General features: G+C 42.3%; 2 protein-coding genes across 2 annotated transcripts in view; both read left to right on the plus strand.

The window, feature by feature from the left end:
- Positions 1-325, plus strand: part of mcf2l2 (MCF.2 cell line derived transforming sequence-like 2) — a 129,175-nt gene extending 128,850 nt beyond the window's left edge. The window contains exon 35 of the mRNA XM_079221414.1: positions 88-325. Coding sequence (XP_079077540.1) covers positions 88-179 — 92 coding nt within the window. The 3' untranslated portion in view covers positions 180-325. The remainder of the gene's footprint in view (positions 1-87) is intronic.
- A 16,495-nt stretch (positions 326-16,820) lies between these two features.
- Positions 16,821-27,073, plus strand: part of ect2 (epithelial cell transforming 2) — a gene marked incomplete at its 5' end in the record, with an annotated part of 41,178 nt that continues 30,925 nt past the window's right edge. Inside the window, 5 exons of the mRNA XM_079221004.1 lie at positions 16,821-16,953; positions 17,554-17,633; positions 22,996-23,088; positions 24,457-24,639; positions 25,806-25,895. Of these exons, the coding sequence (XP_079077130.1) occupies positions 16,821-16,953; positions 17,554-17,633; positions 22,996-23,088; positions 24,457-24,639; positions 25,806-25,895 (579 nt within the window). The remainder of the gene's footprint in view (positions 16,954-17,553; positions 17,634-22,995; positions 23,089-24,456; positions 24,640-25,805; positions 25,896-27,073) is intronic.

Below are 27,073 nucleotides of genomic sequence, written 5' to 3' on the forward strand. Positions count from 1 at the left end.
CCATGCTTGATTTGTATTTTATTTAATAAGATGTCATATTGTATTTAAAGTTGAAGCTGACTTGAGTCTGTCTTGTTTTTTCCCCAGATATCTTCAGTGATCTCTGTACGGCAGCCCTCTCTGACTCGGACGACAACGAAGCCAGCACGTGGGGAGATGTGTCTCAGGACAGCAGATAAACATGGCTGACTATTGTAGTTCATGTTGGACTACAAACATTTTTGTTGGATCACAAAGATAGTTTTTCAACAAATTTCCTAAACCGGACTTATAATATCAGCGGCTCTTTTCTACTTGTAGGTCTTCATTAGGACTACAACTATGGCCTGCTATTGTATTGCAACACTAATTGTTTTATGACTGACAGCTTTCTCAGTGAAGCTTCTGGAAAAAGCTGGAACCTTCAGGCTGATTGCCAAAGTGGGAAAAGCCATATACGACTTTTGATTCGAGGGAGACCCAGCTTTCATTGGTCCGTGGAGAACTGAAGACTGCATGGATGTGGACACTGAACTGTACTTCCAAAGTCAGATGAATTTAGAATATTTACTGTAGAAAATGCAATTCCAAAGTGGTTGGGCTGAATACCGGAAAACTCAAATCCCTTTTCTGACTTGCACAACCTTGGGGAAAGGAGTAGTTTCCATGTGCTGGCTGTGAGCAGGCCTTGGCAACGGGCTCTGTTTTCTGCTGGAGTAAAACTCTTTGAGGCCGGGTTCTGCCTCTGCTGCCCCGATTCAGGACTTTTCAGGTTCAAACTACAGACACTTCACAGCAGCTGCAGCCTCCTGAGGAACCTGCAGGCGGCCCCGCATGATATCATCCCATTGAATCTGATGCATTATCCCAACGTGCCCATTTTCACAACCTGTAGACTTTAAATTATCTGTATAAATTGTTCCAAGAGGTTTCAATTCATAGCCCAGTAAAATGTATTTTACATATGGTTTAATCTATCTGGAAATAACTTGAATTGTGTCCTCACAGGTGTTATACAGATACATTGTTTTGTTTGGACAGAATCTTTTTCATATGTATTTTATGGGTTGGCGATCCTCTCATGCTGGGCATCAATGAACACTCACAGGTTGTGCCTCTGGGATGATGTCCAATATGTGCTTCTCTTGACAGAATACTTACTATATTTACTATATATGAATATTCATGTACAGCAAACATAACAACAATTTAGGTGATATAGGAATATAACACTGTATTTTGTCACTTTGGGCCACAACTGATACTTTCTGCATCCGCAGTAGGTGAAGGTTTGCTTGGATGTGACATGAATTTCGTCACCAGAGGGAAGCATCGCGGACTTGACTGGACTTGTCTTGACTTGTCTGGACTAGTCTGGACTTGTCTGGACTTATCTGGATTTATCTTGACTTGTCTGGACTTATCCGGACTTGTCTGGACTTATCTGGGCTAAAAGTGGCACCATAGCGATCTACTGCCCATGTGTGGAACGTGTCTTCAAATCGGACACCAGAATTGCTCTCCATCCATCCGTGGTGTCCGCAGCTGCCTGTATAAAAGTCCGGAGTATAAACTCTCCTTCTAGCCTTTGGCTTCACCAACCTTTGAGAAATATATCTGGGTATGTTTTTCTGTGTCCAGACCATCTTGTGGCTAAATGTGTCTGTCTGCCTAAGGTACTGTGCAGCTTGTGTAGGGTCGCTTGTTCAAACCAGCTTCCTGCTGTGTCCAGAAACAAGGCTGATGACTCACCAAAATGTGCAGCCTAAAAAAAGAGCAAAAAGAGGTGATACAAAATTCATAGAGCTGAGCATAACTCCAGAGATACGCTCTGTGGATTTGTCATTACAAGCCGCCCCTTTTGCATTACACATAGCCCTTTGAGTCATTGTTCATTTGAATGTTTAAATTTAATTTAAATTTAAATGTATTGATTGGTGCGGCTTTAAAAAAAGAAAACAGGGTTTACTAAGTCAGGGGTGCGACAATTGAGGAAAATCCTTTATCAGCTAATGACCGCTAAGTTAATTTCCAGCAGAGAATTCATTTGAGAAATCAATCATAGTGTGTTTATTCATTAGCAGACAGAAGAAGCCAAATGGCGTTTGATGGAAATGAAGCATTACTGCATCTCTTCTTTAGATGAATGGGCGGGTGACTTTCAGGAAACAGATTTATCTCTGCAATCTGAGCACCGAGTCTTTTGAAGTCCATGTGAAAGCTCTTACACCAGTGTTTTTATGACCGAGATATTAGCATTTGTTAGGAATTTGTGAGTGTCGCCGCAGTAAGTCAGGTGGCTGAAAAGCAGCAAAGTGAAGTCAGGGAACTGGCTATTTGTTGCAAGTGATTTTTCAGGGAAATGTTTTTTTTAGCAAGCAGCACCTGGTGCTGTTTCCTAACATCAGCTGTATAGGGTTCACCTTCTCAGAGAGTATAATAGCACTGCACACTGAGGCCTCATTCAAGGAGAGGACATTTTGGTCAAATACAAGTCAGTGTTAGTATAATGTTGCATATTTTAAGGGGTAGAGATTAATTTTCTGAATGACTGCTGTATTGTGGGACACCATTCTCCCTTTTCGGCATCACATGGCATTTCTACTGGCGGATTGTGGACTGTTCACTGAGAAATCTGTATTTACATTTACTGTAAATGGAAATGAAAAGGTTATGAAAAGGCAGAATATTCACCTGTATATAAATACATGATCACTGGATACATGTTGGAGTGTAATGCTGAGTTACTCTGTGAGGAAACTACAGTAAGTAACTGGGATCAGTCTTTTAAAACAAGTCAGAGGTTGTTTTGATAAGCAATTAGAAAGTGAATGGACGATGCATGAACAGATACGTATGGATGGATGGATGATGCAGTGATGGATAGGTGCAATAAATGGATGGATGGTTGGACAGATAGATATTTTGACTGTAACTGGGTTACTAACTGTAACAGAACTCTATTAAAAGTCATACACATCTATGTTAGTCTCCTTGTAAAGAAATACGCTCCTCTTGAACATGCTGTACATTTTGTTTATCCTCTGCTCAATGAAAAATATTGTACCTTTGTAAAGAAATATTTCTATTGTACTGCATCCTGCTGTAAGCATATTATAGAATGTATCAAGTCTGTATATTGTACAATCTGTCATTACAATGTACATATTCATTTATTATGATCAGGCATTTACGATATGAATTTTGTCAACTTGTTTTTTTCTTTTTTGTATTTTAGACGTCGGCCCTTATTCCAAACTTAATAATGCATGCAAGACTGCGATTTGATACAGAGAGGTGCTTGATTTAAAATAAAGACCACATTTCTTATAGACCGTGTTTCATCCTGTTTAAAAAGGAATGTTCTTCCAGAGCAAGAAGACCACATACAATCAGACACTACACATTAACCAAGAGAGCTACCAGATCAAATGATGCAGTTATTACGCATAAAATAAAAAAATCTAAACAGGAAAAACTACTTGGAAGACATTTTTGTGGGTCTTCTTTGTGCCATAATGTAATCCAACGTAGTCCCCATGTCGCCATTACTTTGTGGACATTGGAAGTTTTGAGTTCGGCATTTTGGGGAGACAGGACAAGGTAGACAATACGCTAAAGCAAACTTTTGCTAGCTAGCTTGGTGAGCAAAAACAGTAATTCACATTACTTGTGTGACTAATTTTGGCTATCGCTAAACGAGCTAACGATCACACTGTACTCAGCAAAGAGACTTCAGCAGTAAGATGATAAACACTGTAAAAACTGGATGGATGGTTGGACCAAACAAACACAGGACTTTCACCTAGGAGTCAACTGTTCATTTCCTGTGTGAAACCAAGTCAATGATTACCTATTTTACCTTGCTTTTGCTACGTAACTTACATACTCAACTCACGCTGCATTACGTAACAGTACCGTAAAAGTTGGGTTACAAGGCGCTTCTACCTCCGGTGGCTGTCCGCGCTGTAGCAAGCTAGCAGCAGCGCTACTAGCTCCCCGCTGCTGCTGTTTCTGGCCGCTGCTGCTACTGCCCGCGTCCCCTCTGCCCTGGTGTCGAGCCGGGGCTGGTCCCGCTACCTTCTGTGGTTGTCGGGGAGCTAGCGGAGAGCTAGCGGAGCGTTAGCTGGCTACAGCGGGGAGCTAACGGGGACACTGACCAAAGGTAGTAGCGGCTCGTAACCCAACTTTTACGCTAATACTATTTTTAACCGAAACCAGGACGATGGATGTTAACCTCAAAAACTAAGCAAACTAAGTTGGAATTGTATACATATATATTTATATATTTACTTTGAGTGGAAACTGACACTAGAGGCGGCCTAGAGCGTCCTAGTTTGAAGCGCAGGGCCACTGACCATGAGTTGGTATACGAGGAGTTTAGAGTGAGAACGTGATGAACCTTTGCTTTCCTATATTACAAATTCAAGAATAATCGAAGAGTACAAGTTACTAATATAGCAGAGCTCAATCCCCAGGCTTCATCTTAATGCAACATAATGTGAACACCCACATTCAGCAGACAAACTATGTGAGAATGAGAAACAACGTCTCTGCTGAGAGGAGATGGACCGTATGCACTGCGACGCTCAGCATGCACAAGTGGGAGGGAAAGAGCACAGTGAGAATGGAAGAGATGTGATCTATTCCCAACACCTCGCTGTGCTTTCTATCTCCCAGACAAGACTTGTGTCAAGAAAGAACGGCTCTTCAAGGAGGTGGTGTTATTAGAGTCTGTGCCAGCAGGCGGTGGGTCCACTCGCTGTCTGAGAAAAATCCTCTCTGCATGTCATCACAGCTTATTAATTATGATTTGAGACTGTACTGAAAGGAAATGTAATTATTTGAAGTTCTGGGTTAAAAGACACAGAGGAAAAATAAATAAAAAATGATGCAGACTATCAATGCGATAAGTCTGTATCTCAGATGATTCAATATTCAACATTCAACATTTTTAAACTCCCCAAGGAAAGATTTTCTTTACGGACAGAAGTCCAAACACACACAACACACTATGCCAGTGGTTCTTAACCTGGGTTTGATCGAACCCCAGGGGTTCGGAGATTCACTCTCAGGGGTTCGGCAGGGGTCAAGACACACACACAGGATAGCCCGGTTCACACTAGCAATGTCGGGCCGCAACACAATATTCATTGAGTTATGTTTTTGTGTGAAATTCATGTTTTGTTGATTTTGTTCTTTGAAGACAGTGATTTTGTGTGCAACTGATGCATGGTTAATTTTGTGCACAAACAAAATATATACCTATGTTTTGAAGAAATCATATTTTATTTTTCCAATTACGAAGGGTTCGGTAAATGCACTGATGATGCTTGCAGGGTTCAGTACCTCCAATAAGGTTAAGAACCACTGCACTATACACAACACAGCAACATGAGGTATAGTCAGATCAACACAGATCAACCTGTATCTATTAGTGCCCTGATGGACACATAATACAGGTGCTGACGGTCATTAAGGGTAGCACCAGTAATCTTAAGACACAGCTGTACAATTTCACAAAAATCATCTCAAAACTATTCAAACTGCCAACACAGCACATTTGTGATAGCTGCAACACAAGCAGAGGATGAGCTTCCAGATCACACTGACCCAGAGACTGTTGAGTAAACGGTTACGCTGCGTATGTCTAGGGCTTTTATTGTGAAAGGTAGGAACCAAAGGAGTGGAGCTGGTCTGTCCTTCCTTTCTCAAGGTTGAGAGGAGTAACAACGTGTTTTGTCTTGGTTCAGACTACGGAGTTTGAGCGCGAAAACGCAGTAAAATCGACAAAATATATGGACGTACAAATCAAATGTGTGAAGAAAAACAATCACCAATCACCTGTCAAGTATTTTTTTAAAGTGCACGCCCTTTTCCAAACAGATTTTCAGATGAGTCCACCGTGCTGGTTACCATATGTCTTCAGTGAGCCAACATACTGTGCTATAATTCATATTCAAAGTTAGATAACAGCCAGAACATGTGGCTGGATACAAGTAAAAGCCTAATAAAAGACATGCATGGTTCTTATTTCCCTCCAGAGGCCTCAGTACGAGATAGTAGTTAGCGTCCTCCATTCCTCTCTTTTGCCTACAGGCAAAATGTAAGGGGTCCAGCTCCAACATGTCATGTTTTTAAAATGTCAGATTTTAATATTTTCATAACGAGGCACATGAAAGCCACAGGGAGACGATCATTCCACGCTTAAGACTTAACCTTTGCCACTGGCACAACTACAGATTCCTCCCACATGCTAGCATCTTTCTGTTGTTCCGAGGAGGACTGGAGGATATGTACAGTATAGTTGCCAAACACACCACTTCCCCCAGTAAGCCTTCAGAAACCAGGGCTTATCCTCTCTTTAATACGACCAAAGGATCCACGTACAATTACCTCGTCCATTTTTTATCAGATTTGAGCCTGCAGGCCCATTTCTAAAGTTAGAAATCTCATCTTTAAAATCATACAGCAGATATTCAGTGGAGTAGAATTAGTTTAACTCTTCTGCCAGTTCAGCATGAGGCTTCTCAAAATGAAACACTCCTCTGCATCCCAAGCATGCACACGTGCCCTTTAATTAGCTCATCCTTCACTTTACTTTCATACTTGATTTGAGCATTTAATAAGTGTATGTGCCTCCCTCATTTTATTGTTCTCCATCATATAAAACAGCTTGTAAAAAAAGAGCATATTTAAGCGATTTGCTAATCCAAAACTTATTAAATATTATGTTCTTTGAGGAATCACCATATTTTCACAAAAGAGACGTAACTAGAGGCAGTGTCTGTTGGACCATCAAAGTCAGAGCAAGAGTATTTCAATAGATCCCAGTCAGTACAATCAAAGCAGCCCTTCAGTTCCAGTCTGCAGTCCAGACCTGGACCTGTTTGTTCCCCCTGTCTTCAGGCCCGACTGATACTGCAAGTGGGACAAGAACAGAGCTGTGGTGTGATGAACCCAGAAGTCATCAGGTAAGATGTATGCATTATGTACATTATTTACAATACGTTAGGCTGTCTTGTTGGACAAGCGACCTACTGGGAGAAATGATTAAGAGGATTAAACTTGCTTTCTCTCTAATGACTCCTCTGGTTGTATAGAAGTCTATGCTTCATGTGTTATGTATTATGGTCATTTAGAGTCAAACAGACTCTAAAAAGCAGGGGATGATTTAGGGGCGGGGCTACAGGGTGATTGACAGGTCAGGGTCTGGCTGTTGTCTGTGTTTTTGTCTTTACTATAAAGCGTTGGTCTAATGTTGCTCGAGCTCCAGCAGGAAGAACACAGCCACAAAAGGTGTCAACAACACCAGGAAACAAAGCGATCCACATCCATGACCGACATGACGGTGACATTAAACACATCACATGACCCTCGTTTATTTACCAGGAATGTTGCACATACAAGGAGTTTGACGAGGTGAAAGGTGCATAACAATAAACGTAGAATCAAGTAATACAAATGATTTAAAAAAAATGAACATAGTGCAATAATAAAGACATCATTTAAAGATATATATGGTAAACAACAAACAGATAACAATATTCAAAACGAGTATATATTATAAAATAAAAGTGGCGTGTGTATTTTAACCTTTTAAAAACCGAGGTATTTTTTAGGATTCTGCTCGTAAAGTCATACCCAAACTAAAAAGGGTGTATCTCTGCAACCACATGGGCTATTTGAATAATTTTGGTGTTATAATAAAGGCAGCCCATGTGCACTTTTGTTCATATGTGTAAATATTAGTATGCATGTTACTGGTTAAGAGTAAATGAAGATTGAAACATAGCAAAAATAGAAGTTTCAGGTCCGCCTCACCCTATATAGGTGCCATGGTGCTTAAAAGGCTTTAATAAAGAAAGAAAGATGAGCGATGAGTGTTGAAGGAAATAGTCTCTCTCAGGTGGATGTCTCTCCTCAGGTGGATGTCTCTCCTCAGGTGGATGTCTCTCTCAGGTGGATGTCTCTCTCCTCAGGTGGATGTCTCTCTCAGGTGGATGTCTCTCTCCTCAGGTGGATGTCTCTCTCCTCAGGTGGATGTCTCTCTCTCTCAGGTGGATGTCTCACTCCTCAGGTGGATGTCTCTCTCCTCAGGTGGATGTCTCTCCTCAGGTGGATGTCTCTCTCAGGTGGATGTCTCTCTCCTCAGGTGGATGTCTCTCCTCAGGTGGATGTCTCTCTCAGGTGGATGTCTCTCTCCTCAGGTGGATGTCTCTCTCAGGTGGATGTCTCTCCTCAGGTGGATGTCACTCCTCAGGTGGATGTCTCTCTCAGGTGGATGTCTCTCTCCTCAGGTGGATGTCTCTCTCTCTCAGGTGGATGTCTCACTCCTCAGGTGGATGTCTCTCTCCTCAGGTGGATGTCTCTCCTCAGGTGGATGTCTCTCTCAGGTGGATGTCTCTCTCCTCAGGTGGATGTCTCTCCTCAGGTGGATGTCTCTCTCTCTCAGGTGGATGTCTCTCTCTCAGGTGGATGTCTCTCCTCAGGTGGATGTCTCTCTCAGGTGGATGTCTCTCTCCTCAGGTGGATGTCACTCCTCAGGTGGATGTCTCTCCTCAGGTGGATGTCTCTCTCCTCAGGTAGATGTCTCTCCTCAGGTGGATGTCTCTCCTCAGGTGGATGTCTCTCTCCTCAGGTAGATGTCACTCCTCAGGTGGATGTCACTCCTCAGGTGGATGTCTCTCTCCTCAGGTGGATGTCTCTCCTCAGGTGGATGTCTCTCTCTCTCAGGTGGATGTCTCTCTCTCAGGTGGATGTCTCTCCTCAGGTGGATGTCTCTCTCAGGTGGATGTCTCTCTCCTCAGGTGGATGTCACTCCTCAGGTGGATGTCTCTCTCAGGTGGATGTCTCTCTCCTCAGGTGGATGTCTCTCTCCTCAGGTGGATGTCACTCCTCAGGTGGATGTCACTCCTCAGGTGGATGTCTCTCTCTCTCAGGTGGATGTCTCTCTCAGGTGGATGTCTCTCTCAGGTGGATGTCTCTCTCAGGTAGATGTCACTCCTCAGGTGGATGTCTCTCTCAGGTGGATGTCTCTCTCAGGTGGATGTCTCTCTCTCAGGTGGATGTCTCTCTCAGGTGGATGTCTCTCCTCAGGTGGATGTCTCTCTCTCAGGTGGATGTCTCTCTCAGGTGGATGTCTCTCTCAGGTGGATGTCTTTCTCAGGTGGATGTCTCTCTCTCAGGTGTATGTCTCTCTCAGGTGGATGTCTCTCTCAGGTGGATGTCTCTCTCAGGTGGATGTCTCTCTCAGGTGGATGTCTCTCTCAGGTGTGTCGCACCTCTCCATCATTAGCATTCCTTCCGGGCTCTGCTTCTCCATCAAGGGAAGAGAACACGCCATTAAAGTTAAACTTAAAGCGTAATGTATTCTCTCTGTCTGTGACGGGCGCTAACTGTTTTATCTGCTGCTTTCCACAGCACCCAAACGAAACCATAATTTAAAGCGGGGACACGTGTGTAGTAAAGACTTTAATGCTTCAGACCGTCTGTCTGACAAAGAGATGAGGTAAGGCTGCCCTTGTGTCTGGATGCTGAGGCTGGCTGTGGCTACGTTAAGGGTTGACTCCGCCTCCTGCTGTCTGCATAGTGACAGAGACGTTGCTCCTGTCGATGGTTAAATACAGAGGGCAAGTTTTCAGTTTTCTATGTTTATTCTGATCAAGTTTACTTCATTTTTTTATGATTACTTACTTTTCACACTGTCTCTTATCTATCCACTGGCGGAATATGTGTATACTTTGAAAACTTCAAAGAAAAACGCATTCAACACCTCCCGGTTTTGGCTGAAGTAATGTTGGACTAACACGCCTTCTGACATCATATTGTTATGAACACATAATAAACCAATACATAGCAACACACTGTGACCACTTACTATGGGTATTCTGATAGTAACATAAAGAAAGTCTCTAATTTTCTTCCTTCAGATATTTGCTGAATAAATGCTCCTGTTTGAGTCCTGGTCTTAACAAACTATTGACCTTATTTATGATCCAAAATTAGTGTAGTTCTAGTTTTTGTCACTCAGCCCCAAGCCCATTGGACATACAACTTTAAACACTCATTATATATATATATATATATATATATATATATATATATATATATATATATATATATATATATATATATATATATATATATATATATATATAGGTTAATATATATAAAATAAAAAAAACAGGCTCAATGCTCTCTGATGGTTATATATATATATATATATATATATATATATATATATATATATATATATATATATATATATATATATATATATATATAGGTTAATATATATATATATATATAGAGCCTGTTTTTTACTTTTCATAGGATTTGTTGACAAGACCAATATATAATGCCACCAGCCTTATTCTTTAGCTCTGAAAAGGTGATGGATGAAGATTGAAAATGTCAATGCAGACTTGACACATGGCATGCAATATGTTGATTTTTAGTAACCAATTGAAATGATTGGACTAAAAATGCAGTCTTTTCCTCTCAGAGGCGAAGTCACCTGCTGTAAAAACAAACTGGCATTCAGTTTAACCTTTTCAGGACAGAAACACTTTCACAGAAAGGTTGTTTGTCACTTTCTCCAATAGGAGAGCAAATCTAGTCCGACACGTCTGTGACAAAATGACAAACGTGCTGTTGATAATGTATAATTTATGTTTATGTTTTGAGCAACTCTAAATTCTGAGCCACAATGTCAGTCCAGTATTGATGGAGAAGTTTAGCTTCTCGTTTAGTCGGTCTGGCCCAGGAGCAGAGAGAGAGTAGCGTGATGAATATGTAGTCGGAGGGTTTCAGACACAGAGACAAATGTCGCAATAACCCTCAAAACCTGATAAACAAGTTGTGTTTGGAAACATGAGTGAAGAGTGGGCGCCGAGCTCGGAGGGTAAAGACACATCACAAACACTTCTGTGTTCTTTGTTTCGCTCTCTGAGGCAAACATCATGAAAGACTTTTACCCAGAGGTCAGAGTTCAATGGTATTGAGCCCTCATTAGTTCTCTAATATCATTAATTGAAACATTTGTAAATGCAATTAAATCCAAACCTTGCTATGATCCTGAGAATGGAGACTCTTTCCCTTAGGGCATCGAAAGGTGCGGTGCCAGTATAATACCAGTAATTACCCTTACAAGGTTACACGTTAAAAGCTTATTTTAAAGTCATTGTACAACAGGGTTGTGGAAAAAAAAGCAGATTGGAGTTCCATTTTGCTACACAGCAAAAACACAAAAACTATATAATATATGGAGGGTGGAGGATGAGTGAAGACGCCTTGCAGCCAGAGGGGAGAAGCTGTTCTGCAGTCTGCTAGTATCTCTCTCCAGACAGCAGTAGGTGAACAGGTTGTGGTTCGCTGGGTTTTGTCTTTTAATATCCTTTAACTCTTCTCAGGCTCCTCTTGTCTCCACCATCGCTGATGCTCAGGAGATGGTACCAATGATGTTCTGGTGGTTTTAACCCCGCTGTAGAGCCTCCTGTCCTGGCCGTGCACGTCACACACCAGTTGGTAATGGTTGCAGTCAGGATGCTCTGTATTGCTCCTCTGTAAAGGTGGACAAGAACTAAAAGGGAAACCATACCAATAGAGTACTTCATTCGATACCCATCATGCACCGGTTCTGTTGCCTTCAGGTTAAATCTGTGTGTCCTATAGCTGTATGTGTTGTAGCTGCTAATCACGCATTGCATTAAATCCACGAAGGCTTGCATTGGCTGAGAGCAAAACCAACCTAACGTAATTGGTATTCTCCCTTCACCTTTGTGTGTATTGGTATTTGTGTGTGTTTGGTGACGGGTGGAGGCCTGAGTTAGGAATCTAAAGGTTTGGGGAAGTGTAGAGAGGACAACGCTGGAGAGAGGGGAGATAAGGTCTTGACAAAGCTTTGTTCCGCACAGAGAACTTCCTGAGGGCTGAATACAGAAAGACAGACATTGTGTGTGCGTGTGTCAGGGAGATGACTGAGGGAGCGGTCCGACAGCCACAGGAATGCGACAAGCATACTAAGGATTTCACAGAAGTCAAAGTAAAAGAAGAAAAGCAAAAGGGATCGTTGGAAATGAATGTCTCCCCTGCCCTCCAGACCGCATGCTGCTACCCGAAGGACCCCTGTTTGTATCTCTGCCTTTTCAACTTTGTGTCAGTCTGATTGCGTCATTGTGTGTACGTGCTTTTGTGTGCAGTGTGACAGAAGTTGTATGTCTATTGATGAAGCCAACGCCTTCACACGGACTGAAAGATGAGGTAGAGTCTCCATGCAGGTCATTGCAGCCAGCTGCTCCTTTATTAGACGCATTTGTGGATGAAAAGCAGGAACATCAGAAGCTCATTATTCCTAAAGTTGAACCGCAACCATGTTATCCTGAAAAAGTATGCTGGGTAAGATTCAGCTGCTTCTGAAATAAGACCTCATTACACATAAGATTCTTCCATCTGTATTGTGATTGCTTATCAATATGCAAATGAGGTAGTTGGCGCTGGGATCTGTGTCAGGTGAAAGGAAGCCATGGATGAATATTCTTTAGGGACTGCAAGGGTCAATGGAGAAACTTGTTAGCAGGAGTGCTGGCGCAGCAGCCCTGTAACGTCCCGCCCCTTTAACAGCAGGAAGAGGTTGAGCTACACCTTTTTTCTGAAGGAAATGCTCCCGGTGCAGACTGTACCTGGCTGAGAGTCACAATACTTCTGTGGCCCAGCAGCCACCAATCAGAAGGTCGGTGGTTCAATCCCTGGCCCTTGCAGCCTACATGTTGGTGTGTCCTTGGGCAAGATACTGAACCCCAACTTGCTCCCGATGCCGTTGGTTTGTGCATGAGAATGTTTTTCGCTCCAGAGGAACATAATCACCAGTGTGTGAATGGGTGAATGCTTGTGTTGTAAAGAGCTTTGAGTGGTTGCTAAAACTAGAAACGCACTGTATAAATGCTGAGCATTTATCTTTCACCATTGGTGGGCTCCTACGCTGGACAACTAAAGTGCAGATTAATTGTCGCCTTCACAAAAGTCCTGTCTGTATATAAATGTATATATTATAAACTATGTTCTAATGACTTCCACACAGGGAGATATGCAGATATAACATGTTGTGGCCTCAGATCATAAATAGGTATCAGCAGATAGTGCAGTGTCTTTTTTGGGGACTCACTTTAAAAAAATGAAATAATCGCGACCCAATTCCCAACAGGCCTTATCTATACATTAGAGAGGAAATAAACGTTTCTGACCATCTTTACTGATGTTTCCACATCACTTTATATTATTTTGAATAGCTAAACCAGTCATTAAGAAAATATTTATGTCAATAAATCACGACTTAGTTTTATGCATGTTCTATTGAACACATATTCACATGTTAAATAGTTAATGAATGAGATTGAATAAATGCATTTAGGTGGAGATAACAGACCAAGATCAGAACAATACGGACATTCAGGCTAAAGCCTGTGGCTCAAAGGTGTATTGCAGATAGAAACGTTAAAAAAGAATATGGAAGACATTCCTGACTGAGTAGAGGTGTCAGTATCAGAATCCTAATTCTAGGGACGGGCATTGCAAGCTAGCTAGGCTACATGCTGTGGTTCATGCTATACTTCATCCAAATTACACACCGAAGGAAAGGGAGCAAAAAGGAAAAGTATAATGAAGCCTCTTTAAGAAACTAGCAAACGAAAGCTAGATTTTTTTAATGATCCAATGAAAGTAGCTAGCAGCACTAGCTCTAAATTTAGCGAGGAAGTTGCCAAGTCAACAACACTGAGAGCCCTTCAGGACTCCCTGCAAAGCCACTCCCCCAAAATGATCATAATGAATGTTACCAACCCACATGTTAAGCTAGCAGCTTGTGGAAGACGCCGCTGCTGCAAAGTGTGCTGGCAGAATGTGTGCAGGTAGGTAGCCCATCGTTTTTGTCTTTATTTATTTACTGTCCAAGCATTTGATTTATTGTTTGCTGAATTTCAATAAACATTATTGCTTTTTTATTATGTTTTAACCTGTTGAAAACTATGGAGCCCAGAGGGGCTCTAGACCTTTTTCCCTGCGTTTGAGTCGTCGTAGGAAGCCCAAATTAATTCCAATACTTGTGTTTATTGTATGTATTTGTTCAGCAAAGTCTTGGAAAACAATGTATATCTGCAAAAAAACACTTTTAAAAGATATTTTGATCATAACTTTAAACATCCAGCATGATGTTTAATCAACTGAGTTTAAAACAGTATTGTTCGGTGCCGTAACAACAACCCACAGACTAATAGTGCAGCTTTTTAGAAAGATTACGACCTAAAGCATCGAAATCTGCAACAATAAACACAATCCAGGAAAGCATTGGCATTTTAGGGAGCATATTCAGTCAAAACAAATTACCCACTTTGTGCCAGTCGAATCTACTATAAAAAATTATCAGCTGTTTCCGCAAATCGAAACAAATACCAACCAGAAAGAAGGAGTTGGATTGCATTAGTGGTGCAATAATACAGCGAGACAACATTGTGTTGGCGTGTGTCTGTGTATGAGCTCTAACCTGAAGCAGAAGGGCTCTGTTCGTGTGAGCTACCTTTTATTGCACTGTGCTGAGGAAACAAACGCCGGTTCACAGAGCTCTGGGCCTCTGAGCAATCATGCTTTACTCTTTCACTCAAACCCCCTGTGCAAAATGTGCTCTTCCCCTCCCCTCTAGTCTGTGAGGGAGAATCCAAGCATCTCACGCATGTTTTATTATTGATAGATGCACCCACTTCTGAGAAGGGTTAGGCCTACAGTCACCTGCATAAAAACAACAGTCTTGTTTCAGGAACAGCAACAACATTGTGTTTGCAGGTATAAACACAAAGATTATCGCAGAGTGATTCTAGTGATTTTTGAAGCATGCGTTTCAATAATCATGACTCAATCATCTTATTGTTGGTATAATAGTAGAGAAAAGCATAAAATACCACAAAGGCATTGATATGCACTTGTAACACATCAAAACCCGATATGCATATTTCTGATATCGACAGTAAATGTACAACTGGAATCAATGCAATGGCCAGAGAATAACTGAGGAATGTGAACAAATGCAGGAAGAAATAATATTCTTTTATTTGGAAATCAGTAATTCCGGGTGACTTCTGAAGTAAAAAATAAGCCCTGAAAATATTCCAAAATGCTACCTGCCAAGACTATTCAGATCAGGCTTTTTAAATAAAATAATAGACACTATAGCAAACTTATTATGATAAATTATGCTTTTATTGTTTTGTGGCTAAAATAGTTTTTTGTTTTGTTTACAGTAGTATCAGTGTAGGCCAATTAAAAACCTCAATTTTGCAACTGGCAAGTATATTGAGTTATTTTCATGAATTTGCTAATTTGCTAGACTTCTCATAATACTCATAAATTACACATAGAAATCCAGTTGCATTCCACAAAATAAAAAGCAAAGGAAAATCATTATTTTTAAACAGTTATTTAGTTATGCTGTATATATATATATATATATATATATATATATATATATATATATATATATTTAAACAAAATGGCCGTACTGCTGAATGCAGGCAGAAACAGTTTTTGTAAGTTACAATATATCAATAATTAATAATAATATTTTTTCTCCTCGGAAAGTAATAATATATTTCCGACGGTCCCTGAAAGCCCCATGTCTGGGCAGCAGACGCAGTGCGCGTCGTGATTTGAATGAACGGACCAATCAGCGGCCTCGCCGGGCGGAAGCCGCTGGCCTTCCGTCACTCTTGCCCAATCAGCGCGCGGCACCGTTGTTTGCCTTGCTTTTTGAAATGAGCTCTAACAGCAGGCGGACACCCACTTGGGACAACTATGAAGTAGTTAGCTGTCAACAAACTACAGCAGCCACACTTCGACAATTTGGACTATTTTCACGTACAAAGGGCAACATGCGCCGACACCAGCATTGAGACTGAACGGAGAGATGTTTCAGCTTTTTTGAGTATTTTGGACCGAAGAGGAACTCTCAGACACTCTTTATCGTATTGTTGACTTGCTAGCTCGGTAGCTAGCTCCGTTAGCCAGACAGCCTATTGCAGTGAACTAGCGGTTAGCTCGGCCGCTATCGACAGTCGCTCCGCTCGCGACCCTTCTTGTTCGTCCTTTCTCTCAGGCACCAGCCGCCGGAACAGCCGGTAAGTTTGGTTTACTTTGAGCTAGTTTGAGCTGTTAGAAAAGCTAAACACATTAACGCTAAGCTAAGCTCTGGAGAAGGCAGCCTACGTTAAAACAATGACTACTGCTGGCCTCATAGTTCAAGCCATTCTGCCCTCTCTCTGTTATATCATATATTGTCTATTATTATGTCGTAGGAAACATGAAACGGAGAAAAGAAGTTACCAACTAAGTTTATAGTCTCCATAAACCGACCAACGTGTCCGTTGTTAGCTTGATTAACGATTTTACCACGACACTGTTTGCCTTTTGTTTTAGCCATAGCCATAAATACAAGTTAGTTGTGATTGCAGCAGAGTTTATGCCACTGTAACGGTTACTGACTTGTCATTGGGCCCAGGACACACTGCTGAAACCCTTTGTCTCCTCTTCGCCTAGTTTTACCAAAGTTATCACTGTCCATATTGCTGCTCTCTCTCCAGCTGAATTGTCACACTCAGGCAGTATTTAGTGTTTGAAGTCCTGCCAACGTGAGTCTCTGGCCTTGAGTTTGACAGTTGTCCCCCTCCTCCTCCTCCTCCTCCTCCTCTTCCTGTGTCTCTCCTGTCTCCTCTCCGCCTTGCTGGGTTCTCCCTCTCTGCTCATTCCCTGTAACTTGTGACGGCTTGGACAGTTCGGTGCCTCCACGAGTCCCTGGCATGGCTGACAGCAGCATCCTGACTTTAGGGACAGCTCGGAGTCTGCTGGTGGACACTTCGGTCTACGATTCCAGGATCGCAGAAACCACCAAGGACCATGTATTTCTGGGCATGTCATGTGACGACGGGGAAGGTCAGTCTGCATCGGCTACCATTTTGTCTTCTCTCCCTCCTCCTCCTCCTTTCTCTGAATATCTCGAACCATATACCTCCAGTTTCAGCATAGATAACACCCAACAGTGTGTACAATTTCCCTGTAGAATAAGTGGGAGGCTTCAGCCGCCTGTGAAATACTACTCTTATCGGGTTTTTTCACTCACCAGGTGAGGCAAGGAGGTGCTCAGTACCGGCGATATCTTAAGACCTGGTATTGGTATCAGGACTGATAAAGTAGGATCAGTGCATCCTTACTTCTCAGTGGAAATGGAATAGTATGTTTGCTTGATATGCCCATCCCTGGTTCTACTACTGGGAACATGTGTTGGCTTCATATTTATCTCTTATATTAATCCTCCTCTCCCCTAATTTCTATGCTCCCCTTCTCTCTTCCCTCTTAATCAGTGATGTTTTGTCAACCCCTGGCTGAAAAACTTACATTGCCTCCCAGTGACGACCTACTCCTTGAGCGGTGTGTGTGTGTGTGTGTGTGTGTGTGTGTGTGTGTGTGTGTGTGTGTGTGTCCTTTCCTTCTACCACATTGTTCACTGTCTATATGTTGCTCTTCATTTCTCAGATATGCTGCCAAAAGTGGAGACGAGGGTTGTTCTTGTGGGAGCAGCGGGCAGAAATGGAGCGCTGGTCAAAGCACTGCAGGTACATCAATCCTCGATTCACCCTGAAGTACCAATGGCCTACATTAAGGCGGCGGGCTTCCACCATCTGAGCTTGTCAACATCACAGCGGTTCTCTGTTCGACAAGCAGGACACTTATGTGTCTGGGTTAAAACTGTCCATAGATCTTTTTGCCCGTGTTCATAATTCTTTGGATGTTAAATCTTAAGTGTTGTCTCAGGTGGGCGATGCACCGGAAGCAGCTTGAATGTGAAAATCCCTCGTGGATGTCCATTAAGATGTTTTCCCCTGACAGGATTGGCATGTTCATGATTTCTGCAGCACTTAGTGATGTAACTGGCTGTCAGCCGGTGTAGCAATGAGTTCTGAAATGCAATCAGATATACTGACACATGTCATCTGATAACCGCTCATAAAAAAAGTAAAAGCACCAATGTGAAACATGAAAACACTGAAAATAATAACATTTAAACTAGTGCTGCAACAATAAGTCAACAAATCAGGCAGTACATTTGTCAGGGCGAGGTTACCTAAAATCTATAACGCATTATTTATTTTTTGCGGTGGCGTTAATCTATGTATTCCGAATCAAAACATGATTCTACTAATATTCACTCTATTGGCAATGCAAGTTGAAACTTATATAAAGAGTATAAAAAAAACATGTTTAATGGATCCAAATAAGAATGAAAAGGAAGTATTTACCTCCATGTGTTTTGGGTGGACTATCCTGCCCCATAATGTAAATGTAATATAATTGGTTCTGTATTAGTAACCTAGTGACAACCACAATGCAGGCCTGGACTGGGACAAAAATTCGGCCCTGGATTTTTTGGTCCAGACTGACCACCACAATCCGCGCGCAGATACTGTGCCAACTCGGTCCGTTGATGTACTGTACATATAATCACACAAGCCCTTAATAACACTACTATACTGGAATGGGTCATTGTCTCCTTGTCTCTTATTTGATGTAATTTAATCTGAAAATTTCCATAAATAAGTGTTAAAAAAAAAAGAAAAGCATGGACAATAAACCAGAAACACTGACAGAAAAAAATAGGTAAAGCACATTTGAACAAATTGGAGCTTAGAGAAAGTATATTGATACTTAAAACACTTTAACTCTGGTGACCTGATTTGTAATTATAAAAATTGTGAAAAAGCAGATCTGCATGCTCAAACCACAGCACCATGAAATAGTGGTTAATTAATCAGGATAGTAGATCATTTCCCAACATTTTAGAACTAGATTTACACCACACGCTATCTATTATGTCAAGTAAAGTTCATAGACAACGTTTCTGAACATTTAGTGAATGAGTGTTTATCCACAACATCAACATGTTAGCTAGCACACTCACCGGCTATCACCACCACCAGTCTCCTCCTCCCCCTCCTGTATGTTGTAACTTGTTTTAGTACAGTATTTACTCTTATTGTGAAGAGCATGGAAACAGGAAGTGCTTTTACTTTGAAGGCAGAAAGTACAATGATATGTGCTTGTTGACGCTAACTAATGTTGATGTTACGTGTGGAAAATATATACATGTCGGGTGCAAGAGCGCGTTCTCAATGCTTTAACAGTTGTAATACTGCAGTTCACCAGTAGAGGGAGTCCGTTCATACAGACGTGTCTTGTCCTCATTAGAAGCTCCCCTTCATGTCACTGTGCCACCATGGCAGCGGGAGCCTCACTTTCACTGTCCGACACCTGAGAGGGACCCGCCGCGCCCGGCGCAGCCAGAGCCCCGGAGCCGGAGGCTACGCCACCGCCGCCGGCCCCGCAGCAGCAGAAGACATGTTTATTATAGTTCTGCTCTCAGCAGCATCAGTTGCGAGAGGTTTTTTTTTCTTTTCCCTCAGTTTTTCTGCACCGCCTTTTCGTTTTTCCTCCATTTTTTTTTTCTTTCTCTTCTCTCTCACAGATTGCTAATGATGTCATTAGCTCATCATTAAAGGTGATTGGACGAGGGGGTCTGGAAAATGCGTGGGCGGGACTACTGGGCCTATCATAGGGCCACTGGGCCTCTTATGCGTCTTTACATGCAAAAAAAAAAAAAAAGGTCAGCCACTGCCGGCCCATTACTGACCGGCCCACCGGGAAAACTCCCGGTACTCCCTATGGCCAATCCACCACTGCCACAACGTGTGTGTTAATAATGATAAAGACAATATTGCAAAATCCATATTGTGGCCCAACTTGACACCGATGATGGTGAGAGAACCAGTTTTCCGCTCACTCCTAACGTACATACTGTACATACCTTCTTCATATTTGGCACAAACTTCCACCTGGACTCAAGGATGAACTGACTAGATTTTGGAGGTCAAAGGCCAAGGTCATTGTAATCTAACGAAACACAAATTTAAAGTTAAATTGAAACCTTTATGACTGCCCCATAAACCATTGGTATCAACAGTATAGCTCATGACTATAAGGCTTCCTTTACTTTTACTTTTACTTACTTTCCTTTTTACTTTTCCAGTAGAAACTAATTCCACACAGACATTATAGTTTCTTGTTCAAGGCAGGGTTGGTAATCTTTCACAAAAACATTGACATTTTCTTGTCAACATTCTCGTTCCACTCTGGCGCAATCAATGAATCAAATGCTCTGACGGAGAAAAGAAGTGGTACCTGCTGTGGCCGTCTCAGGACTGTAATAAGCCCGGCCAATCATTTCATTTGGCCTGATTGTAATGACTAGACTACCTGCCTGCGTGTTTTCTACCTGAGCATCCATTAAGTCACCACAGTGTTCCACAGGCTGCCAGCTGAACAGCTGTGAGTACTAACAGAAGCATTGTTGGTAGTTTACGTCCATTGTGATCATTTGGGGGCGTGTGTTTGGAGGAAGGCCTGAAGGCTGGAGAGCTACTTCTGGTAGCCACTTTTATTGGAAAGGTTTGGCCACACTGGGTTATCGGTTGGAGATTCTTGATAGTTTCTTAAGATGACATTGATTGTTGAATTTTGGTGTTTTTAAAGCTGCTGCCTGCAGAGGCTTCTCCCTCAGTTAATTGCCACTCGACTTACATTTCTGTACTTGGAGATTTATTTTGCCCAAAAGAAACAGCTTCATTCATTAATTCAGTAATATTGTCAAGATGTGTGTGTCTGAGAGTGTTTGTTTAAGGGTGAAGTGCACACACTTTTCTAAAATCTCTCTCACACACACACCAGCCTGTCTGTGGAGATACGGCCTGGTAATACATAATAATTCTTGTATTTGGCCGCTTGCAGAGCCGTCACAGCCCACAGAGTTAAAGTGTAGCTCCTGCATTGGAGCGAGTGGCTCGTGCTTCTCGTGAACAGCTGCTGGCTGTAGCTGCTGTGTTTGTATGGCAGCGTTCTCCAGCAGCCATCACAGATTATCAGCCCGCTACACGACTCCACTCGGCTTAGAAGACTTCTCACCACGCGTCTGTGTGCGCTTAACGAGAGGGAGGCGAAAGAAAATGATCGCATCCAGTTCGCTCATACTCTTGATGAATGAGGAGATTTAATGAGATCTAATTATAGGCAAGACTCCAACCGTCTGTTATCTGGTCATGGAGGGGATGTAATTCCACTTTTCAGAAAAATATTATTTCAACCACTCAATGTCAATTTAACCTGTCAAAATACTAAATGTCATCTTTTACTTGGTTATAGTCATCTATAGTGGATGCAGAAAACCACATTATTAAAATTATCAGGAAATTAATTAGCTTTAATTTTATCAGATTACATATTGATTAAATAAATCTTGGCATTAGTAGTTTATCTGATGTATTTTAAGCTGCTTAGAGCGAGTGTTAAGAAGTTTAAATGAGTCATAAGTCCCTTAATAGTGTCTATTTTATATTGTTGTGACATCTTCAATCTACTGGATTTATTCCCTATTCAAGTTGAAAACATTGATAGTTTGCTGCTCTTTGATGGGCGCATTGTAGTTGGTGACTTTTTCTTGCCTTGGAATACTAACGGTTTCATAAAGGTCTTGGACACGGTCACTTATTCAGACAACAGCTAGACAATGAATCGCTCCATTTGTTGAAAGGCGTTTGTTCTTCTCGAGTGCAGAGGTCTTTCATGAGAAGAGAAAAGAGAGGTTTTGATCTAAAATGCAATTTTTATGACGACGACAGATACAAGATGTTTCACACGGTCTTTAAAGGAGACTTCCTGTATCTTTTTGATTTGAGCTGTTGTCCTCGTCGAAGTTGGTTCAGAGAAGGTGTCTCTAACTAATTGGCTTGCTCTTCCAGCCAGACTTCAGCTGTAGTCTGGATTCACTGCTGCTATGAATTCAAGAGAGATCTGGACCATAACTACAAATACAGACTGCTCACATGACTACCATGGGATAATCCACTTGTCCTCCATCGCTCGTTAAGCATTCAGTGTCTCAACAACAGCTGAATACAATACTTGTGTTTCTTATGGCTTTGTGAGTTGTGGTTGGTGGGTCGTAGCAGTTGTCACATCGAAGGGATTTGTTCCTAAATTGTTCTTTTACGAGCGTCTTACTAACTTTGTTAGTCCAAATCCAAATTTGTAATCCATGTCCCCAGTGTTTTGCCATGTGAGCAGACAGAAGCATCAATGGAGGACCATATCTCACTGCAGGTTCATGTTGCATTTCCCTTTAACAAAACACAGCGCACCAGATCAGGCTGCCAAACACGCAGCCTCCTGTCAAAATGTGTCCTCTTGTCCAGGGCGATGTTTAAGTGTCTTGCAGCGTGTTTGTCCACTCCAGTCAGCGGCGCAGTAGTCTGTGTTTGAGTAGCGCCTCGTGAAGGTGATTTGGAGGCGTGGCGGCGACTAAGTGCTGGTAGAATGACTTCTTTCCCAGGTCTCCTGAGCGCTGTCACTTGTGAAGGCTCCCTGCTTAAATCATCTATTCCTCCCTGCCAATCTGCAGCGCGGCCACATCCAAAGACGGCCTCCGACAGCTCCATCAGAGTTCTCCCGATTGCCTGCCTGCCTGACCGCCTGCCGCCATCGCTCATGCAACCCGCAGAAAGAGCCCCCCCTAGTTCCCCACGTCTCATCCCCACTTCTGTACCTGTCTTTTCCTGCCTCCCCGAGGGCTTAGAACTTTTATATTAATTTTTCAGACAGTTTTCTCCTCCCAGCCGACCCCCTGTGACGCTTGATACCTGTTTGAAGTTGCTGTCTTTCGACTTTACAAGGACACGGACCCCGCCCCATCTCCTCCTCGCCATCCTCTATTTGGTCCTCATGTGGGGTTTATTTGTATGAATTTGTCTCTTGCTCTCTCCTTTCTTTTTCATTCTCTCAACCCTCTGTCCTTCCCCTCTTTTTATTTCCCAATCTCCTCTCAAATGCCAGTGTTTGACATCCGCTTCCTGCTGGTTGGTTTCTTTACAGGCCATCAGAGTAATGGAGGTACCGGTGGTAAAGATAAGGGAAGGCGATGCGGGCGCCGAGGAGAAATTGATGATAAAATCTATAGTCAATATGGTACAGTACAGTGTCTGCCTCCCCGTGTGACTGCCTGACACTTTGATGGGGACTGGGGGAAGTGCCGCATGGGTCTTGATTCACACCGGGTACTCACTCAATCATTGTGCATGGCCAACTCACTGATGGTGAATTGATTTGTGGGTGCATACTTAATTGTATGTGATGTAATACTTGATAACTGGATCGCTCCCTAACAGAGATGGATTGCACTCAAATGTCAATACGAGTTCCTGGGCTGAGGAGTCATTTAAAAGGCTTTCTCTTTTTAGCTTCATGGCATTTTAGAAATGGGCTTTTTAAACGGGCAACTTCACAGCTGTTAAAGTTGCAAGCAGTCCCGTGTGAAGCTGTTTGCACACAATGGATTCCATGAACTGGTCTTGGACTGCGATCAAAAGCAATGCACCTGCAGCTTTGGCGTTTGAGTGTCCTCCTGTTATAACGCTTCAGCATTGAGCGAAGCATGTAAACTAGCTTTCTCTCTGAGGGTGAGATGAGAAGATGACGGTGTCATATCTTCAAAGAGCCACAGTCTGCATGTGGCTTTTACAATTATACATTTCTGTTCATGTAAAGATAAGAAGACATTCATTACTGAGCTGTAGGGGTATCTCTGAACTCTGGAAAGAGCCAGACTCTCCTTCAGGTCTTATGCTAAGCTAGTGTATGATATTGGTATTAATCTGCTCAACTCATCTTTCAGAGAGGAAGCAAATGAGTGCATTTCCCAAAATGTAAAATCACTCCCATAGGTGTCTGAAGCAATGTGGGTCCTAACATTAACAAATGTGATTCTAATTGTGTGTGTGTGTGTGTGTGTGTGTGTGTGTGTGTGTGTGTGTGTGTGTGTGTGTGTCACTCCGCCGATGCCTCTTCACTCTGTCCTGTGTCATTTGTTTTATGGGCTGGTTTACAGGCAGCACGAGTCATTTCACCCCTCCAGCGCTGCTCATAAGCGTCCCGACACTTTGCTCTGTTATTGAAGTCATTGATTCAGACAATTCTATTCAGATTCTGAGTAACACAATCTCTCTTCTGAGAGGACTGATTGTTTTCATGCAGCACTAAGCATGGTCTCTGTGTAGAATGATGGGGTAGTGCAGTCTTTTCTACACCTCCATCTGTTTGCATTAGGAGCTGACAGCAAACATCTTAATTCAAGTTATTTTAAGAACTCACTGGCTCTAAATGTCCTCTGCAGTGTACTTTCTGCCGGACACGTCAGTGAGGAACCAGGACGGTATTAAAACGATGCACATATTTAGTCTCATTTGGTGTTTCCATATTATTAATAAGGCTCGCGGCTTTCCTTCTCTCTCTGTCCGCCATGACGGCTCCTTTACTCGCCTTGCTCCTCTCGTGCAGGACGTCAACACCCCGTGCATAATGACGGACAGCGTCCAGGAGTTCGGGGATGGAGAGAACACCGACTTCGAGACGGTGTTCGTCCTCATAGACTTTGATTCTCCCGACTACAACTACCTCTACAAACGGGACAACCGCATCGTGGGGCCTCCCGTCGTGCTGCACTGTGCCGCCAAGGAGGAAGTGAGTGATTCCTCTTGTTCTCTCTGGGGCACTAGATTCCCCAACAGGCTGTAATCAAGGAGCGACTGAATTCCTTTTAATAACTTCCTCACTTTGTTCCAGACCTTATTGACTTTGAATTCAAACCAAGATCTCACAGCGTTCTGAAACGTGTTGCCTGTTAGCCGCGTGGGGAAGACCCACCAGAGACGAGCCTTGATTTGAAGAATCAGACTTCACTTCGGATGCTAATGTGGAACATGAACAATATGCCCCGACTGCTTCTGTCAACAAGACGGAGCGCTACACGCTACATGCTACATGCTACACGCTACACACAGGGTTCGACTCCATTGCAGAGCATCATAGAGATGTCATCTTCCATGACCTTTTGACGGGAACATAGTAGTAATAATAATAATATTATTAATACATATAACATAACCGTGGGCAGGAGGGGGCTGAGTGCCGACGTCTACCAGCAAATAGTTTCACAAGCAGACAGTTTTAAAGTCAATTTTAAACCAATGAATAGCATTATGAGCAGGGTTCTTCCAGTCATGGAAAACCTGGAACAGTCATGGAATTTTAAAATGGTTATTTACAGGTCTGCAAAAGTCCTTGAAAAAAATAAAATCCCAAAGGTTTAGTAAAAGTCATGTAAATGTGTTATATTCATGTGTTCATGACGTTCATTTACGCTGAGTTTGAAATAATGAATATGCTTTTAAAAGAAAGACTCAAAATATAAGCAGGCATACATACAGACATCTATATAATGTTTATTCTTTTAATCAAACTGTTGTCTCATTCATTTGAGTCATTTAAGGTTTACTGTATGCTTTGTATTCTCATTGTTAGTTTTAAATACTACATTTACTCACTTCTTACTGTTTACACCCAGATTTCACTAAATGTTTGTCATGGACATTTGGTTTAAAGTCATGGAAAAGTCCTGAAACCCACTGGTCAGAATGTGTGTGAACCCTGATTATGAGACGATGGCTGTTGGCTTCCCAGAATGCATTTTCGGTGTCTTGTTGCCGCTTGCATTTGTTGAAAGAGTCGACGCTGTGCACCTGAATGTGGTGCTGTTGTCTTTGCAGGGCTCTTTCACTCAATTGTTAATCATATTGTTAGAAGACAAAATGACATGAACAGTATCTCCGTGTTATTTTGTCCTTCAGCCGCTCCAGTTCTCGTGCCGTCCTCTCTACTGCACCACGATGCTCAACCTGTCGCTGTGTTTCACCGGCTTCAGGAACAAAGAGGAAGTGGTGAGTCTGTTCATTTAGGATCTCTTTGCTCTTGAGCCCTCTGCAGAGAAAGAGGCCATCTATTCTAGAAACGGACTAGTCTTTTGGAGAGCAGCATTCCAGATGCATTGCTGTGACCTTTCTTTCAGTCTGCATGATGTAGTGGAACACTTACCCCCGTGTGTGTGTGTGTGTGTGTGTGCGTGTGCGTGTGCGTGTGCGTGTGCGCGTGTGCGTGTGCGGTTTACCTTGATGACCGATTGAAAGTTTGCAGTAAATACAGCAAGATCTCGTTGCCTGTGGCTCTTCATCCAACATCTTACTGTGGTTCTTTATGCTCGTACTAGAAATTAAACTATGTTTTTAACTTTGCATATTTACACTACTGCACTGGATTTAAAATCAATATGTGGTTGAATTGTAGACTTTCAGCTCCAGTTTAATGGATATAACAACAATATGGCATTAACTGTTTAGGAATTACAGCCATTTTTACACATTCCCCCATGATTTCAGAAGTAATAGGACAAACTAGCATAATAGTGAATATAATGATCATTTTTAATACTTCACCCATAGTCATCATCAACTTATTGATGTATGTATGTATGTATGTATGTACGTACATACACACAGCATACATGCACATGTATGTAAAGACACACAGCATACATCAATAATTTGATGATGACTATGGGTGAAGTATTAAAAATGATTAAAATTTGAAGCAAATTTCGTGTTCCCCGCATGTTGTAGGTATCGACAGCAGAATTTGCAGTTCATTGAACTCGTCTCCCTGAAACACCTCAGCCAGGTGAACTCGCGCTCATCGCGAAAGCTGACTTTCCTGCCTTTTTTCTCCACGACCGTTTCCTCACAATCTGAGTCAGACTCAATCTCTGGATTTGTCTTGTCTAGATCATTATGTTTAGGAAGAAAGTACCAACTGATAGTCCGCTTCACCATTGTTGACAGGAGACCCCGCTATGTGAAATCTGTGGATTCGCGGGATAACACCTAAGACCCGCCTCCTTTCACACATTAGCCTATCACAGTGGTCCTTCGCTCTCACACGTTGGCCAGCCTTCTTCTGTTTTCGTCTCCTTTCTTCTTCTTCTTCTTCTGGAGTTAATGTTGGTTGGCAAACCAGTCATTACCGCTAACTATAGTGGGCTGAGGTGTAGAACAAGTTTGTCAGC

The sequence above is a fragment of the Taurulus bubalis genome (genome assembly GCF_910589615.1).
Source record: "Taurulus bubalis genome assembly, chromosome: 7".
In the NCBI taxonomy this organism is placed as follows: domain Eukaryota; kingdom Metazoa; phylum Chordata; class Actinopteri; order Perciformes; family Cottidae; genus Taurulus; species Taurulus bubalis.